At 44.2% G+C, this 18381-nt stretch overlaps 1 protein-coding gene across 1 annotated transcript in view; it reads left to right on the top strand.

Annotated features, from left to right (window-relative positions):
* Positions 1-18381, top strand: part of FDXR (ferredoxin reductase) — a 121395-nt gene that overhangs the window by 54994 nt on the left and 48020 nt on the right. Inside the window, exons 4-7 of the mRNA XM_073608160.1 lie at positions 9861-9983; positions 10061-10174; positions 17362-17463; positions 18199-18306. Coding sequence (XP_073464261.1) covers positions 9861-9983; positions 10061-10174; positions 17362-17463; positions 18199-18306 — 447 coding nt within the window. The remainder of the gene's footprint in view (positions 1-9860; positions 9984-10060; positions 10175-17361; positions 17464-18198; positions 18307-18381) is intronic.

Genomic DNA, 18381 nt, shown 5'->3' with positions numbered 1-18381 from the left:
CTATGGTGAGGCGGCACTGATCTGGGCCACTGGTGGGCAGCACTAATGGGTGGCATTGATCATCAGTGATTGGTGCCAATTGTGGGCACTGATTGCTGGCATTTCTGGCACTTTATTGTAATCAGGGCACTGATGATCAGTGCCCTGATTACATCCCTACATGTCCTCTGTGAGGAGATGCCGCTAATCGGCTCTCCTCTCCTCACTCTCTGTGTAAGGCGAGGAGCGCCGAGAACCGGCATCTCCATGTTTTACATGTGATTGGACACAGCCGATCAAATGGTTAAAGAGCCGCGGCCATGGCTCTTTACACAGATCAGGGTCGCGCGTGTCCGTGTTAGACAGGTTGGGGCGCGCGAGAGCGGTCGTTCTGGAGAGCCGTCATATGACGTCCACCCAGAACGAGAGCCGGTGCGCCCAGCCGTCATTTGACCGCTGGCGGGCGGGAAGAGGTTAACCACTTGACCTCCGGAAGATTTACCCACCTTCTTGAGCAGGCCATTTTTTAGCGATATGTCACTGCATTAATTTAACTGACAATTGCGTGGTCGTGGGACACTGTACCCAAATAAAATGTATATCCATTTTTCTCAAGGCGTCTTCCAGGACAGCCCATGAGACCTAGGACACCTACCAGGACAGGAAACACGTTAACCCCTACCGGATAAAAGGGTGGTCCTCCAGGCCCCATGTCAGTATTACGGTTTACTCTGGACAGGGGCTAAGGTCAGGGGTCACAATCTCCAGATTCTGTCCCACAATATCACTACCGTTGCATACCTCAAAAAAGGAGGTACAAGAAGTGGGATCCTTCAATTTATAGCCCAGGGGATCTTATCATGGGCGGAAGAGAATCTGGCTTTGATCACAGCAGTACACCTGAAGGGGACGCAAAACTAGCTGGCAGATTATCTCAGCCGCTACCAGGTGTGTCTCGACACTTGGTCCCTCCACCCGGAGATCTTTGCGGAACTTACCGACAGATGGGGGTCTCCTGGGGCAGATCTTTTCACAAATCAAAGCAATTGCAAAACAGAAAAGTTATTTTCCCTCAACCCAGCAGATCAATCGCTGGGGATCGATGCTCTAGCGAATTCTTGGCCATTCAGCCACTGTTACGCCTTCCCGCCTATCAGGCTAATTCCAGAAGTCCTCAAGAAGTTTCTTATAGAAGAGACAGATCTAATCCTAATAGACCCTTTTTGGCACAAGAGGCCATGGTTTTCCCTGCTGTAGACTCTGGTTTCAGAGCCTCCAGTCAGCCTCCCAACGAGACAAGTCTTATTGTCTCAGGGTCCAGTGTTGCAAGTGGCATCCTTAAACTTGATGTCTTGGTATCTGAAGAAAAGATACTAAGCTCCCTGGGATTTTCAGAAAAAGTACTCAAAACCCTGGTCAATTGTAGAATGCCAGTTACTAGAGTCATATATTCCAAAGTTTGGAAGAAATTTAACTCTTGGTTATTTGAAAATCAGATTTTTTTTCAGGAGGGTGGTGACAAAGGTCTTTCCGTTAGTACTTTAAAAGTACATGCGGCAGCTATTAGTGTTTTCCTCCAGTATTCTCTCATGCAAAATCAAACTAGAGCTAGGTTCTTTAAATCAGTCTCTAGATCTAGGCCAGTGACTGTGAGAACATGTCCTACTTGGGACCTGTCGCTAGTCCTTCAGGCTCTGGCGGAGTTCCCTTTTGAGCCTCTAGAACAGTAGTTCTCAACTCCTGTCCTCAGGACCCACTAACAGGCCAGGTTTTATGTATTACCTTGGAGGAGATGCAGACTAGAATACTGCAATCACTGAGCAGCAAATGATATCACCTGTGATGTATTTCAGTTATCTTGCAACCCTGGCCTGTTAGTGGGCCCTGAGGACAGGAGTTGAGAACCACTGCTCTAGAAGATGCTTCAGTTAAATTACCCGGCAGAGAGTTTTCCTTGTGGCGAATACCTCAGATCGTAGGGTAAGTGAGTTGCAAGCCCTTTCAGTGAGGGAGCCTTTTTTCTCCGTTTTTGAGGATCGGATTGTGCTAAAAACAGATCAGAGGTTTTTGTTTAAGGTAGGCAGTACCTTCCACAGATTGCAGGATATTGTGTTACCAACCCTTTGCAGTATGCCAAAGGGCGACAAAGAAAATAAATTTTCGTTTTCTAGATGTCAGAAGAATCCTTCTCGTCTACCTAGAAATCACCAAAACCTTTAGGGCCAGTTCACATGGGATGCAGTGCCGTGCGCTTTTTTTCTACTCTAAAAATGCATGCACAGTGTTTTCAATGTATTCCAATGGCTCTAGTTCACACCAATGCAGTCATTTCCTGTCAGTTTCTTCACCAGACTTCAAGGACACACAAAGGAAAGGGAGCATCCAAAGCCACCTTAGACAGGTGGATAAAGCAGGCCATAAATTTAGGCAAATGTGTATTCTGCTACATGTTTTTGGTAAAAAATAAAAAACTCCCAATAAGCGTATATTGATTGGGTTGCGCAAAGTTATAGCGCCTACAAACTTTGAGATATTTTTATTAATTTATTACGAATTGCGGCAATCAGCGACTTATAGCGGGACTTGAATATTGTGGCGGACATTCTGACGCTTTTTACACTTTGTGGGAACCAGTGACACTAATACAGTGATCTGCTCTAAAAATATGCACTGTCACTGTATTAATGACACTGGCTGGGAAGGGCTTAACATCAGGGGCGATCAAAAGGTTAACTGTGCCTAACCAGTATTTGTGTGTGCTGTGTGAGGTGCTTTCTCTAGGGATAGATATAGAATTTATTCCCTACTTCGCAGGGACACAAATTTCTTCCCTTCCCTCCTGTCAGAACTGGGATCTGCCTTGTTTACAGATTGCAGTTCTGTCTCTCTGCCCGACGATTGGCAGTTGCTGGCAAACAGAGTAACCGGCACCCGCCAATCGGCTTCCACTGTGTGTAATGACAGCTGGAGCAAGTTGCCGGGGGAGCATGTGCGTGCCCCTTACCTGGAAGTGTCGGATCACGCATACATATATGATCCGGCACACAGTTGCCACCCTGTAGTAGTAAACTGCTATAGGGGCGGTCCAGAAGCGGTTAAAGGTGTTTTTTTTTTTTTTTTTTTTTTTTTACACTCTAACATCACTGCAAAAGACAGCCACGCATACATGGCATAGCCCAACTTGACTTGAATCCAGTTGCCCTGCTGGTACTGTGGATCTCATAGTCTCCAGTGTGTGATTTAAACCAGTACACTACCTTTGGTACATACACTATATTGTCAAAAGTATTGGGACACCTGTGTTTACACGCACACAAACTTTAATGGCATCCCAGTCTTAGTCCGTAGGATTCAATATTGAGTTGGCCCACCCTTTGCAGCTATAGCAGCTTCAACTCTTCTGGGAAGGCTGTCCACAAGGTTTAGGAGTGTGTCTATAGGAATGTTTGACCATTCTTCCAGAAGCGCATTTGTGAGGTCAGGCACTGATGTTTGAAGAGAAAGCCTGGCTCACAGTCTCCGCTCTAATTCATCCCAAAGGTGTTCTATCGGGTTGAGGTCGGTCAAGTTCCTCCACCCCAAACTAGCTCATCCATGTCTTTTATGGACCTTGCTTTGTGCACTGGTCCAAATCATTTGGTGGAGGGGGGATTATGGTGTGGGGTTGTTTTTCAGGGGTTGGGCTTGGCCCCTTAGTTCCCGTGAAGAGAACTTATAAGGCATCAGCATACCAAGACATTTTGGACAATTTCACGTCAACGCATTTCTCCCCTCCAGGGCGTCATCAAAGGTCCTTTGACACCCTGGAGGACGGGTGAAACGCTTCAGTGTACTTCGGTTCGCGCTAACCAGTGACGAAATTTCCGCCTCCGTGGAACGCACACCACACAGCGGTGAAGTCGGATGTTTTTTTACTGATGCCTATCTCAAACAAATATCCTTTAAGTTGTGCATTTAATGCACTTGATAACTCATGTTAAACAATATTTCACTATGAGTTCTTTTTCTGTTTTCCCATCTATGGAGTGTGGATATCCTTTGTCATAAAATATCTTCTTTGAAGAGTTTGCTGAAGAACCATCCTGCATATCTTCCAATACTACACATAGAAGAACATAAAAAAAAATACATCTACTCGTATAAAAACGCACCACACCATAAATAAAAATAAAAAAAATAAATAAAATTCCAGTCGCCCTCTTAGAACTTCCCCATGATCTTTTGTGAAAACATCCATCATATACTCTAGGTCAGTGATGACGAACCTTGGCACCCCAGATGTTTTGGAACTACATTTCCCATGATGCTCATGCACTCTACAGTGTAGTGAAGCATCATGGGAAATGTAGTTCCAAAACATCTGGGGTGCCAAGGTTCACCATCACTGCTCTATGGGGTTGATTTACGAAGGGCCAATTCACAAAGCAATGCACAGAGGCAGGAGCGATTCACGACTCTGCATTGCCGACAGCTAAGGGGCTGTGTGAAGTGCGATTCATTTTTTATATGAACTTTATTTCAAGTATACAAAACAAAACAGCAAGCTGCCGGACATTGCAGTGTGATCTGGGCCAGTGTGCTGTGATAAAATGTTGCATGCCTGCATTTTATCAAGCTGCAGCGATAGGCGACATTGCAGTGTGAATGGGACACATGGGTAGCAAACGTTTCCCGTGTGTCCCTGCGGTGACAGACGCTTTACCGTGCAGTAAAACGTCTGTCACTGCACATATTGTGAATTGGTCCTAAAGCTGGAGAGGGCAAAATCTGGTGCAGCTCTGCACAGAAACCAATCGGCTTCCAGTTTTTTTATGTCACAAGCTGAAGTTAAAAGCTGATTGGCTACCATGCACAACTGCACCAGGTTTTCAGTGTTCCAGTTTTAGTAAACCTACCTGTTGTCCTGTCTGATTCCTCCCACCCTTGACACATGACTCGGCCATTACTCTGCTCCTGCAGAAACCTCACAATAGGGGTTGATTTACTAAAACTGAAGAATGCAAAATCTGGTGCAGCTGTGCTTGGTAGCCAATCAGCTTCTAACTTCAGCTTATTCAGTTCAACTTTGACAAAAAAAAAACTGGAAGCTGATTGGTTTCTGTGCAGGGCTGCACTAGATTTTGTACTCTCCAGTTTTAGTAAATCCACCCCGGTGTGATGTTTCTGCAGGAACAGGGTAAAAGCCGGATCACCTGGTCAGTAATTCTGAAAATTTGGCTTTCTAGATTTGGACGAGAAGGAGTTGAGTTTTGAGCATGGCCAGAAAGTGTGAGGGATGGCGCTTTCTTAATTTCAACTTCACCATATGGAGGCTTCCTGCAATATTTGATGAAAGGATGAGGAGATCAGATACAGGGCACCCAAGCTTTTATAACCTGTATTTATCTGGAATAGAATAGAACAGGCACCATAGAGAATAATGTGATTTCCATTGTAGTACATTCCAGCATGACAGCAAACACGGGAGAAAACACACTAAGGTTAAAGTGAAACTTTAGTCGGAAAATGAAGTCCTGCTAGATCGCTTCAGGTTGGCCCCTTTTTCAGGTTCAGCTATGTAAACCATTAAAAATAAGTACCTATACTGTTCACAATCCAGTAATACACTGTCTCACCCGGCTCTGCACATGCTCAGTTGTTCTCCATTTTTAGGCACTGCCGAGTTTGTAGAGGTCGATCTGCTGACAGCCTTAAAGCGGAATGAAACCCTCCTATCCTTTACAGTCAAGAAAGCTGCTTCTGTTTGATCTGCAACTGCCATGGTGCTGCACATGTGATCAGTTGTGACACCAGCCATTTGATGGTTTGACAGTTTGGTTGAGGACACAAGCAAATGTGACAACTAACAATCCTGGCATTCCAGGAATGTAACTGTTTTTTTTAAACTGTTAAATCGATGGGTTTAGTTCAGTTTTTATGATTTACTGCTGCTCAGGGGTTCTGGGCTTCAGTAAAATAGCAGCCTCCAGCAAGAAGAAACTGGAGCAATGCTGGAGGCAATTTACAGCACACAATAATTTTGGTAGCATAATTATTATGAAATGTATGTTTCTTGCTAAAGAACATTATTTTATATCGGGTTGTTATGGGTAAAATTGCACTTTAATGGGAACTCATGCACATTCAAAGTGTTTAAAGCTTAACTCCAGGATTCTACAAGTTTATCATTTTCAGATCCTTTCCCCAACAGCTATAAAAACACTCAGTTTAAATCAATATAGCTTACTTTTTTTGTAATCCTTGATTTTCAGGACCCTGTGATCTTGCTAGTTTTGTATGCATTTTTGAATTTGACTTTTTTGGTGATTTTTTTTTTTTTTGCGCCTTTTTGAGATACCCACTACTTGCTCTGTACAATGGTTTTCCAAAGAGCAGCTCTGATCTTGGCTCAGCAACACCCCCCACCCCCTCCTCACTGGCTGTGATTGACAGCAGTGGGAGCCAATGGCTCAGCTGATGTTTCTCGGCCAATGAGGAGGGAAAGACCCAGGAGAGCCTTGACTCTTGTGCATATCACTAGAGCAAGACCGGGCTTAAGTATTGGGGGGGCGCTGCACACTGAATTTTTTTTTTATCTTCACGCATAAAGGCAAAAAAACCTTCAGCCTTTAGAAACACTTTAAAGTATAAAATTACAACAAACACTACAATTTGTTGTAATTTTATACTTTAAAGTGTTTCTAAAGGCTGAAGGTTTTTTTGCCTTTATGCGTGAAGATAAAAAAAAAATTCAGTGTGCAGCCCCCCCCCCCCCCAATACTTAAGCCCGGTCTTGCTCTAGTGATATGCACAAGAGTCAAGGCTCTCCTGGGTCTTTCCCTCCTCATTGGCTGAGAAACATCAGCTGAGCCATTGGCTCCCACTGCTGTCAATCACAGCCATTGAGGAGGGGGTTGGGGGGTGTTGCTGAGCCAAGATCAGAGCTGCTCTTTGGAAAACCATTGTACAGAGCAGGTAAGTATAACATGTGGTTTTATTTTTATTTTTTTCCTCCTTTACAAACCACTTCAGCTCTGGAAGGTTTACCCCCCTTCATGACCAGATTATTTATTTTTTGCGATACGGCACTGCGTTACTTTAACTGACAATTGTGCTGTTGTGCAATACTGTACCCAAATAAAATTGATGTTCTTTCTTTATCGTACATTATAGGACACAGAGCCTCAAGTATTTACTTAGTGGGTTATAGCTAACTTCAGGTGTTGACACTGGCACACTCAATACAGGAAGTTGACTCCCCTATATAACCCCTCCTCCTTCCAGGAGTACCTCAGTTTTTTTCGCCAGTGTCTAAAGGTGTTGGCACGAGTGAAGATGTGCTCTGTAGAGCTCCAGGAGAGATCCATGCTGGATTTAAAAAGCCTCCACAAATGTATCCATCCTGCCACTGCGGCTCCAGGATGGTACCCGGGTCTCGCATAGAAGAACGAGGTTTTGCCTGTAATGCTCCTCTTTGAGGGCTGGACCCCAGGAACCAGGACTCTTTTTTTTGGTCTTGCTACATTACCTAAAGCTGTCCTGAGGGGTGCTATACAAGGTCCAAAGGAGTGGAACCCCTATTAAAAGGGCCCCACTCTTTTAAGGTTTAACCACGCTGCCCGCCGTGATGGGTGAAGTTTGGATCTGTCTGTTTACAGCAGTATCCTGCAGCGAGGAAAAGGTAAGGGGAAAGCATAGGAACTGCAAAGTCCACCTATGACTTTTATTTCAATTATATTGTAATGCCTTAAAAACTCCTCTAGAGGGAGTAATAGTGTATAGACCCTGTTTAAATCTGTGCTAAAATAGCGTGTGTCTCAGCAGCTGGAGGGGGGTCTCCTCTCCCCCTAAATGGGCAAACTGAGTGGATGGGGATACATGTTATGTTTAAACAAGCATAAATCTTAAAAGCTTATAAAAAGGCTGTGTAAACCCCCTTCGCCACCCGCCTGCCTGCCTCCCCTCTGGGGTGACTCTTGCTAAAGCATAGGAAACAGTTACTTGCCATTTGGCTGCAAAGTAATGGAGACAAGCCGCAGCGTGGCTGCAGTCTCCTCTCCTCCTCTGATGTATGTTCAAAGGAAGCTGCCGAGCGCGCACGAGGCTGACATCAGAGGGCGGGGAAGAGGCATGGCTTAAGCAGTCAGCGCCGTGTGCGGACTCAGCGTCCTTGCAAACACACGGTGCATAGACAATGAGACTCACACCTGAAAAAGCTTAAAGCTGATACTCTGGGAAACAGTGTCTATCGGAGCAGCTGAAGCAAGGCTGCCACAGGACACAGAAGCGCTGGTGCACGTGAGGGTTTACACCGGCATTTGCAGTACAGGAAAAGACTTATTGTTTAGCATTAGATCATTCTATGCTGCCACTGTGTAAATAGAACAGTTTTTAGAGTGCCTCTGTTTTTTTGTGCTTTGCACTATGGCTTCAAAGCTTACTACTAAGGCACCAAAACCACCCCCAGGCGCTGGGAACTCCAGACATGCCTCCACGTTGCTATCCTCTCCGGAGATACCTGACATGGCAAGCCAGGGTGAGTCATTGGAACCAGCTGGTGGTGCAACTGCTTCTCCCACTTCAGCCCCTGTATACGTGACTGAAAATGTATTTTCCTCTGCCCTGCAAGGTTTAGAAGGAAGATTAGACGCTTTAATCGTATCCTACATTGAGGGGGTTAGGAAGCATGCTAAATCCCTCTCCACTCCAAACCCTTTACCAGGGAAACAGTGGGGACAGGATGAGGTATTGCCCTCAAACGATCGGGAAAAACAAACCGATTATTCCTCTGCGGAGGAAACAACAGTTGAAGTTTCAGCTTCACAATCAGAGGTACAAATCCTTACGGACATGGTTCGCTCCACTTTCATGCTACCCTTAACAGAGTCAGCTGAAAGTCTGGTTTCTTCTTTGGGTTCCTTGAAACCTTCACAACCAGTGCATGTGTTTCTAGTCCACACATTACTAGAGAAGCTTATTTATATCCGATTGGGATCATCCGGATAAGCATTTTCTCCCTCCAAAGAGATTCTCAGTTTTCTATCCCATGGAGGAAAAATTCACCAAAAAATGGAAAGTTCCAGCAGTAGACGCTGCGATTTCCAGTGTGAATACAAGTTTGACTTGTCCAGTGGACAATGCACAAATGCTAAAGGATCCAACGGATAAAAAAAATGTAGAATTCCTGTTAAAATCCTCTTTTTCTTTAGCAGGTACTGAGAATTTTTTGATGTATTTTCCTAAGCATTTTCTTTCAAATGTCCAGCCATGTATGGAAAGCTTAAAGTCGTAAAGTCAGAAGGTTTTTTTTCATCAAGATAAAAAAAAAATCCTGTGTGCAGCAGCCCCCCCCTAATATTTACCTGAGCGCATCTCAATCCAGCAATGTTGCAGGGGTGTCTTGGCTGCCCGGGACTCTCGCTTCTCATTGGCTGAGACAGCAGCATGGCACCATTGGCTCCCGCTGCTGTCAATCAAAGACTGTGAGCCAATGAGAGGAGAGAGGGGCCGAACCGCTACTTGTTGTGGGGGCACTCTGCAGGGGGCGGGCGCCAGAAGCTCTGGCAAGGGACCAGAGAAGAGGAGGATCTGGGCTGCTCTGTAAAAAAACATTACACGGAGCAGGTAAGTATAACTTGTTTGTTATTTCTAAAGAAAAAAAAACAGACTTTAGTATCACTTGAGGCCTCTCATGAGAAATTTCTTTCATTTGCCAAGTAAAAGTACCATGTGCAGTTATTGAAAGTATCCACAGTGTTTTGTAACAATAGAAATGGAACCAAAAACTGCAATCATCCAGACCCCCTATGTGATCACAAATACAACTAAAATTGCTTGCATTTTTTGACTCGTGTCCTACCTCCGCTCCCTTTTGTTATTTATTTCTTTTTTAATTCTTACAGAATGTTATCAACACTTTTACACAGACGGCCAATTTAGAGCGCTGCAGTTTCCTTGGCAATGTGACTGTCGGAAGAGATGTAACAATAGAGGAACTACAGGCGGCATATCATGCCGTAGTCCTGGTGAGTGCTGAGAAAGACATTGGATTGCTGGATACTTGGCTCTGTCTTTATACTGAGCCTTTTTTTATCCCTGACAGAGCTATGGGGCAGAAGACAAGCGGCAGTTGGGGATCCCTGGAGAAGATCTTCCGGGAGTGTACTCTGCCAGGGACTTTGTGGGTTGGTACAACGGCCTTCCAGATAACAGACACGTGAGTGACAGCAGTGACCGTTCTTATATACATTTATACACATGGAGAATTCTCTACCATTGTTCTCAGATGTACAGGATTCACCGATGGGTGTATTTAAACTTCAATACCCGCCTATAGTAAAATGACTTCCTCTAATTTTAGGGGGATATCTGAATGATGCCTGCAGCTAGATGCATCATTCAGATATCATTCTTTTCAGCTGGCGATTCTGTGCACGATAAGAACTATCATAGCGGCAGTTCCGCCGCTTGATCGTTCTTATAGGCGACGGGAGGGGACGTCCCCTCCCTCCCGCCGCCATCCGGTGCTTCTCCGGGCTCTCCCGTGCCATCGGGAGCTCGGAGAACGAATCGGCTGGCGCCGGATGTTGACGATAGAGATGACTAGTGACCAGATGGTTACCAGTCATCTCTATGACCGTCGGAGGCCCGGGCGCGACAGTATGACGTCACGCCTGGGATCCCGGATGTCAACAAAGCCGCGATCGTGGCTGTCAGCATGAAGATCGGTGAATTTTTTTTTCACGATCTCATGTTTTCCAGCCTGGAGGAGAGATGTGGGGTCTTATTGACCCCGCATCTCTCCATAAAGAGGACCTGTCAAATAGATTCCTATTACAAGGGATGTTTACATTCCTTGTAATAGGAATAAAAGTGATCAAAAAAATAAAAATGTAAAAAAAGTGTAAAAAAAATGTGTAAAAAAAAAAAAAAGTAAAATAAAAAATAAAATAATACATTTTTTTTTTTTTTTAAACGCCCCTGTCCCCGGTAGCTTGCGTTTAGAAGCGAACGCACATGCAAGTCCCGCCCACATATGTAAACGCCATTCAAACCACACATGTGGGGTATCGCCACGTGCGTTAGAGCATGTGCAACAATTCTAGCACTGGACCGCCTCTGTAACTCTAAACTGGTAACCTGTAAAAATTTTCAAAGCGTCACCTATGGAGATTTTTAAGTACCGAAGTTTGGCGCCATTCCATGAGTGTGCGCAATTTTAAAGCGTGACATGTTAGGTATCTATTTACTCGGCGTAACATCATCTTTTACATTATACAAAAAAATTGGGCTAACTTTACTGTTTTGTTATTTTTTAATACATGAAACCGTTTTTTTTCCAAAAAAGAAGGCGTTTGAAAAATTATTGCGCAAATACCGTGCGAGATAAAAAGTTGCAATGGCTGCCATTTTATTCCCTAGGGTGTCTGCTAAAAAGCATAATGTTTGGGGGTTCTGAGTAATTTTATAGCAAAAAAAATGATGATTTTTACATGTAGGAGAGAAGTGCCAGAATAGGCCTGGTATTGAGGTGGTTAAATATAATCCTGATTGCTGTATTTTGAAAGCATGTTCCTGTCATGATACCTAATGTAAGATATGTGATTTTTATTGCACATGGGAAGAACCGCAGACAGAAATGCATGTTAGCATTGTCAGGGAAATTTGGCTGTATGCTATGCGTACACCATATCTCCTGTGCTAATAAGTACACTTTTTGTCTAAATGATATAATGTACCTTACCTATCATTCCATTTCCCGTATGTATCCCCAAGTAAACAGACATCACCATAGCTTACGTTCTCAGCAACATGCTCTTCTGGCCTCCGCCCAGCATGCCCTTGGTTTTTATTGCAACATCACAAAAGCTATGACAAACAGGAAGTGGTGGCCACAATAGCCAATCGCTTCCTCAATACAAAATGACATCACAGGAAATGACAAACATTTAAAGGGGAGGGCACTTACAGGAAGGGGGGGGTGGGAGTGCACATGCCCCATCTTAATCAGCATGGAGCCCACTCAATACTGCTCAAAATAAACAGTATCTAGTAAGATCATTCTACTTGTTCTTACAGGCTTGAGACAATCTGAGGGGACATTGCTACTGCTGTTGTCAATATACAGTACAAGTACACCGACAAGGCAGATATCAATGTCCTCTTTATAAAAACAGATATGTATCCAAAAAGGGGATAGCGAAGTCTGCAAGAGAGATGCAATAGGTTTCTCTCCTTATGCGGACTTTGCTTCTCTAATGTGCATAGACATTTGAAGGCAAGAAGCCCAGCGCATTGCGCTTGATACCTACAAACATCCACACACACAGAGAACATGTCTCAAATCCCATGAGAAGGTTTTCATACTGACCGTTTTTTACTGCTGGTCTCGATTTCAACCCAAGTGCGCTCTGCTAGAGTGCGCCTCGATTAAATTGGACACAGGGAGACAGATGACAATCTATAAAACACACATCCTAGCATAAATCTTATATAATAAAATTTCCACAACAGCATGAGTCTGTACTTTTCCCAATGCAGGAGAAAACAAAAGGTTTAGTTTACTATTGCCCTTCCATGTAACAGCGCTAGTGTTTGGGTATTGATTGCTAAAGTACCCAGAGCTCTCGTGGGGATGAAGAGAGAATCCTCGGGTCTGCGTAACTCAAGGTCATTCTTTGAGGATTACATAAGGTTATGTTAATTATTTCTACACACTGGGAGTTATTTATGAAAGGCAAATCTACTTTGCACTTGGAAGTGCAGTCGCTGTAAATCTGAGGGGAAGATCTGAAATGAGGGGAAGCTCTGCTGATTTTATCATCCAATCATGTGCAAGCTAAAATGCTGTTTTTTATTTTCCTTGCATGTCCCCCTCAGATCTACAGTGACTGCACTTCCAAGTGCGCTGCAAGTGCACTTGTAGTGCAAAGTGGATTTGCCTTTAGTAAATAACCCCCAGTGTCCCTTTTAAACTGTAAACTGTGCTTGCATTCAGAAATACACTTTTAATAGACATCTGGTCCCCTGAACCCTATGCAGAAAATCATCAACCATATACCTACCTCTGTCAAAGTGCCCTGGGTAACCCACCTACTACCAGTATGCCTCTGTTTTTTTGCTAGTCTCTTAGGAGAATAGCCTTTTTTTCTTCTGCTCTGCTAGGACTAACCTATTTTGCTAGCACTTTTTTTTTTTTCAATAATTTTTTTTTTTTTTTTTTACCACTACTTTAGTTTTTCTCCTCAATTGCAGCTATCCGATGAGATCTGGCTTTTGGAGTACCACATCTGGACTCCATTGGACTGGACGTTGTGGGGGTTAACCTTTAAATTACCTTCAGGCACTAGGCTCTGTGTGGGGGTGCTTTCCAAACTCCATTATCTGCAGAGCGCTTTTTAGGTCCAGAGCAATTGGCATTGCCTCAGCGCTTGACATGCCTCTAAAGACGCGGTGAATAGGTTGGTTGGGCCGAGCACCAGAAGCTACCCCATTTGCATGAGTCGCTGGGTATCATTATATTCCCCTTGTCCTGCCATTTTTACTGTGTTCGGAATTAACTCCGTAGGAATTTCCTGCCATCCCTGCTGCTGCTTCTGCTTACAGAGAGCCATGTGAAACTTTGATCTTCAATCTGTTCCTGCTGCCCACCTGCTGTGACTTTGGTCACCAACGACCATCTGACCCTCACCTGCTATTAACTTCCTGAGTTTTGTTAGTACTTGAGGCCTTGCCTCTTACCCTGATCCTTTACATTACTGTATTACCATGCAGCTGAAACATGTCTGACTGTGGTCATGAGGATGGAGAGAACAGTCCCTTTTTTTACTGGGTGCCCCCAGTTCATCTTCTACTAACAGCTCCAGGGCTGTTTGCAGTGTGCCTCCTGATGGTGCTGCCAACTGCAGCCATTCTATCATCTAAAGTTAGACTGTCCTGCACTTGGTTCTGTCAGGTGTGACTTTGTCCTCTGCCCTCTCGGCTGAAATTGTATGGCCATGGTCATACAAGACTTTGACCCAAATTACCTACCGTAGTTATTTGCTGACTCACAGGGGCCTCAAGCATGCTCCCACACCTTCTCCTGCAGATTCCATATCTTACTTGTGGCTTTTGATCCATTGGGTACAGAGACTATGATTCTGAGTTTCTCAAGTCCTCAATTGATGAGCTCGCCCCGAGAAGTCAGACTAATGCTTTTACCCCAAAATATAAAAACAAATCATTTTGATTCTTATTGATGCAGTGTGCACCACTCTAAAACTAGAGGATCAGCCTATAGTACACACCAGTGCTGTTTCCAGTCCTGGATTTTCTCAAACTCCTAAGGCTACAAAGACTTTACTTTTGAACCTGCTTTTCTGTTTCCCTAAGAGAAAGATAAGTTGTTTCCTTCACCCAAGTGCTTGTTGGCCTTTTACCCTTTTGTGACGATTTTGTACAGAAGTGGTCTGTTCCCACTGTGGATCTAGCCGTGTCCCGCCTTAACAAGGCACTTGCCATTTTGTGTAGGATGTACCTAGTTTTAAGGACCTAATTGATAAGTGACTGGAAGCCTTTAGTAGAGCTCTGTTCTCACTGGTGGGTCCTGCCCTTCACTGATCCTAGCTGTAACTTTTCTTTGTCAACTTTGCTCAAAATGCCTTAAAAGAAGAACCACCACTGCAGTTGATCCCTCACTTTCTTGACCACATTTAGCAGATGGCTGTGGTGTTAAACCTTAGTGACAGATTGCTGGAAACTTCATCATCTGACACACCCGTGCCATATGTTGCTACATATGCATAGGTTACTGTGGCTTAAGTGTTGGAGTGCAGAACCCCTGCGCAAAAAGCATTTGATTTGCATGGTGTTTGAGGGAATGTCTCTTTGGACTGACTGTTGATGTTACTATCAAGAAAGGTACTGGTGACAGGAGCACCTATCTTTCTAAGGAATAGACTGCCAAGTCATTTCCCTGTTTAACCAAGAAACATCCTTTTCATTTTTCTACTTCCTCAACTTCAACGTTGAGACCATCCAAACTTCCCCATGAAAGTTCTGGCATTCCAAGTCTTCCAAATCCCCAGACAAGCCTTCCCCACATCAAAGTGATCCTCACTTTCCAGAGCGGGAGGACATTGTTGAACTTTGCAGATGCTTGCACAGATTTCAATTTTGATTCTTGGTTGCAGGAGGTGGTATCAAAAACTACAAACTTGAGTTTTGCTCCTTGCTGTCTTACCTCCAGCCTTCTTGCATCCCCGAACAGACTTGCAGACCTTCATCAAGCTCTGTCAGATCTCCTGGAGCCGAGTGTTATTGCACCAGTTCTCGTGGCAGGACAGATCCAGGGGTTTTTACTCCAATGTATTCACTGTTCCCAAACTCAAAGAAAGGGTTTGTCCCATCTCAGATCTCGAAACTCTAAATATATTCATTCGAGTCTAAAAATTCTAAATGGAATGCACCAGATCTGTCGTCCCTTCCTCCACCACAGAGAATACCTGGCTTCTGTGGACATCAGATATGCATACATGCACGTTCCCATTTTCCATTGGCAATTACTTTGCTTTGCTCTAGGTCCCCTGCCAGTTTGTGGCCCTGCCCTTTGACCTCTTGTATGTAGCTCAGGTATTCATTAAGGTGCCAAACCCAGTATTCTCATGAATGAATGGAGGGGGAAAGTGAAGCTCTTCACTGTCTGAGACTGACCTAAGATTTACAGCACTGAAAGTTAAAGGAGTACAGTAGTTGCAGGGATGAATGAAAGTATGGGTTTTATTTAAAGATGAGTTCCAAGTATATTATATTTTTGCATAGTTACAATGATCCAGCATCAGGCCAACCACTCAGTACAGTACCCGGAAGCAATTGGGGATCACTGGAGTAGCAAAGTCTACTACATTGATTTCCAGCTTCCAGCGGTATCAGCCAGGTATGGTATATACACAGTTAGTGGTCCAAACTGGACTAATGTAAGTATGTATAACATGCCAATGCCTGGAAAGCTTTTAAAGTGGAGTCCTCCAACCCCCCTTCACCTAATTTTGTCATGCCACTCATTAAGTGCAGTGCAGCTCACGCATGCTTAGTTGGCAGCCGGCTGTGATGCCACAAGCTGTCACAGCTGGATGCCCACACTTACAGTGGATGTAAACCCTCACATATACCCAGTGAAGTTAACAGCCTCAGATAATACACAGGGATGAAGCTAATCTCCCTACATAAGTTTTACATGTATATCTGCTGTCTTTAACTTTATACACTGTTTAGAAAGTGCACGTCCTGTTAGAATTTTCTCTTTCGGGTTCATCTGTGCATTTAGAATCTTGCCATACACTGTGAGACAGCTGATTGGAGGAAAGGCACACACCCCCCTCCATATAAGCAGAGACTTGCAGAGCTGTGCTTTGAATAGACCAGCTATCTGCCAAACTATTTATAGCACCCACCCTGACACAGAATTCAACCTGGTTTTATCACAATTGTCTGAGAACTTGTCAGAAGTTATCATGCTGATAACAGAAGGACGGGCCAGGAGAAAGCCATGGGACTTAGGGCTTTGGAGAGAGATAAGAAAACACTGCAGATATATCTGCCCAGCTCAAATTTCATGAATCGTGTTTACATCCACTTTAAGTTGCCGGTACTGGGGACCCGAAGGCTGGTGAAGGAACTTATAACAACAAAACCTGGGGAATGCCCAGGAAAAAACTCCAAGCCTACGTACCACCAGCTCGCAGACAACCAATTAACCTGTCATAACAGTATGCGTTAAAAACAGGGGTTCAGTCCACACGCATTTGCAAACACATTCGTAAGCCACAGAGCCACGTCACGGCACCCTGTAATCTGTGGTCCTAACACAAAAATTTGGGTGTCCCCACAGTGGAGGCACATGCATTCTGATGGATAAGTGAGGGCAGGTGGACTGAAGGGAGCCCACCCCTTTTTAAAGGTACAGGACACACCAAACACCCAGCAAATAGCACAATGGCTGCGAAGGTGCTGGTGCGTTGCTGGACCAATACGCACCCCAACGTGATTACAAAAACTTGCCACCACCCTCACTTATAGCTGGCTATCGCAGTAAGAGGCATTGGAAGCAATAAACAGATAACAAAACCTGGGGAAATTTCATGAATGGTGTTTACATCCAATTTAAGTTGCCAGTACTGGGGACCCGAAGACTGGTGAAGGAACTTGCCTGGGTGAGGATAGTGCTGGATCCTTGGACAGGTAAATGTCCTATTAAGTCAGCAGCTACAGGATTTGTAGCTGCTGACTTCATTATTTGTTAGAGTGGAGACCTGCTTTAAAGTCCTAGCTTGTTTGGTGAAAGATAGTTTAAAATTCTACATTGCATTTACAGTGATAAGGTACCAGAATTTCCAGTTGTAAGTGACCCTTTTTGTGTCGTAGTTATCACCAGACTTTAGCTCGGAGACAGCGGTCATCCTCGGACATGGGAATGTTGCACTTGACATTGCAAGAATCTTGCTGTCACCGTTAGATCTATTAAAGGTGAGTGATGCCTTAAAGCGTTTGTTAAGCCAAAAAAAAAAAAAAAAATGGATCCTGTTCCCTTAAAGCATTTTATACAGCACAGTGCTTGTGCTGTGTCATTTGGCCTCCTGTAACACCTAAAAAAAAGCCTGGCTGATCCTGCCAGTTTCTGTCTTCCCCTCTGTAAACTGACCACGATTTATCATAGCTGCTGAGCCCTCACACCATAGCCAGTTTACGTGCCTCCATCATCTGCAGCCCTGCTCTGTCTCCTGTGTCCTCTCCTCCATCCTCTTCCACCCTCCCCTCCCTGCCTGTCTGCTCATGTCAAAGCCTGCCCCCTCTGCTCCTGCTGCTTTCTTATTTAATTTTAAACGCTCCCATCCCCTCTGTAATATAACAATAAGTTCCCCTGTGTCTGTGTTATATAATAAATATGCTTATCTGTACCGATAACATAGCAGCTCCCTGTGATCATGTGACTCCTCTGCTTGGTCTCGCCCACTGGAACGGTCAGCCGGGCAGAGAAGAGAGGAGGCACCTGAGCGCAGGAAGATGCTGTGTTATCAGTACAGATAAGCATATTTATTATATAACACAGGCACAGGGGAACTTATTGTTCTAAAACAGAGGGGATAGGAGCTTTTTATAGAAGTGGGTTAACAAATAGCTAATAGCTGCTCTTGAGTTGCTTTTACAGCTATGTGACTGGTCTCATCCATGGCTTATCCTTGATTTGATTTCCTTTTATAGAAGACCGATATCACGCAGATTGCCCTTAATAGCCTTTCTAACAGTCGTGTCAAGAAGGTTTGGCTTGTTGGACGTCGTGGACCTCTGCAGGTGGCATTTACCATTAAGGTACATTTCCAAAATTGTCAGTGATTTTTGTCTTTTTGGGCTTTGTTAGTAAGCAAAACGTCTTTAATTATAAAC

The sequence above is a fragment of the Aquarana catesbeiana genome, linkage group LG12, assembly GCF_042186555.1.
Source record: "Aquarana catesbeiana isolate 2022-GZ linkage group LG12, ASM4218655v1, whole genome shotgun sequence".
NCBI classification, from domain to species: Eukaryota; Metazoa; Chordata; class Amphibia; order Anura; family Ranidae; genus Aquarana; species Aquarana catesbeiana.
The sequence above is the reverse complement of the archived record's forward strand: the minus strand, read 5'-3'. Positions and strand labels throughout refer to the sequence as shown.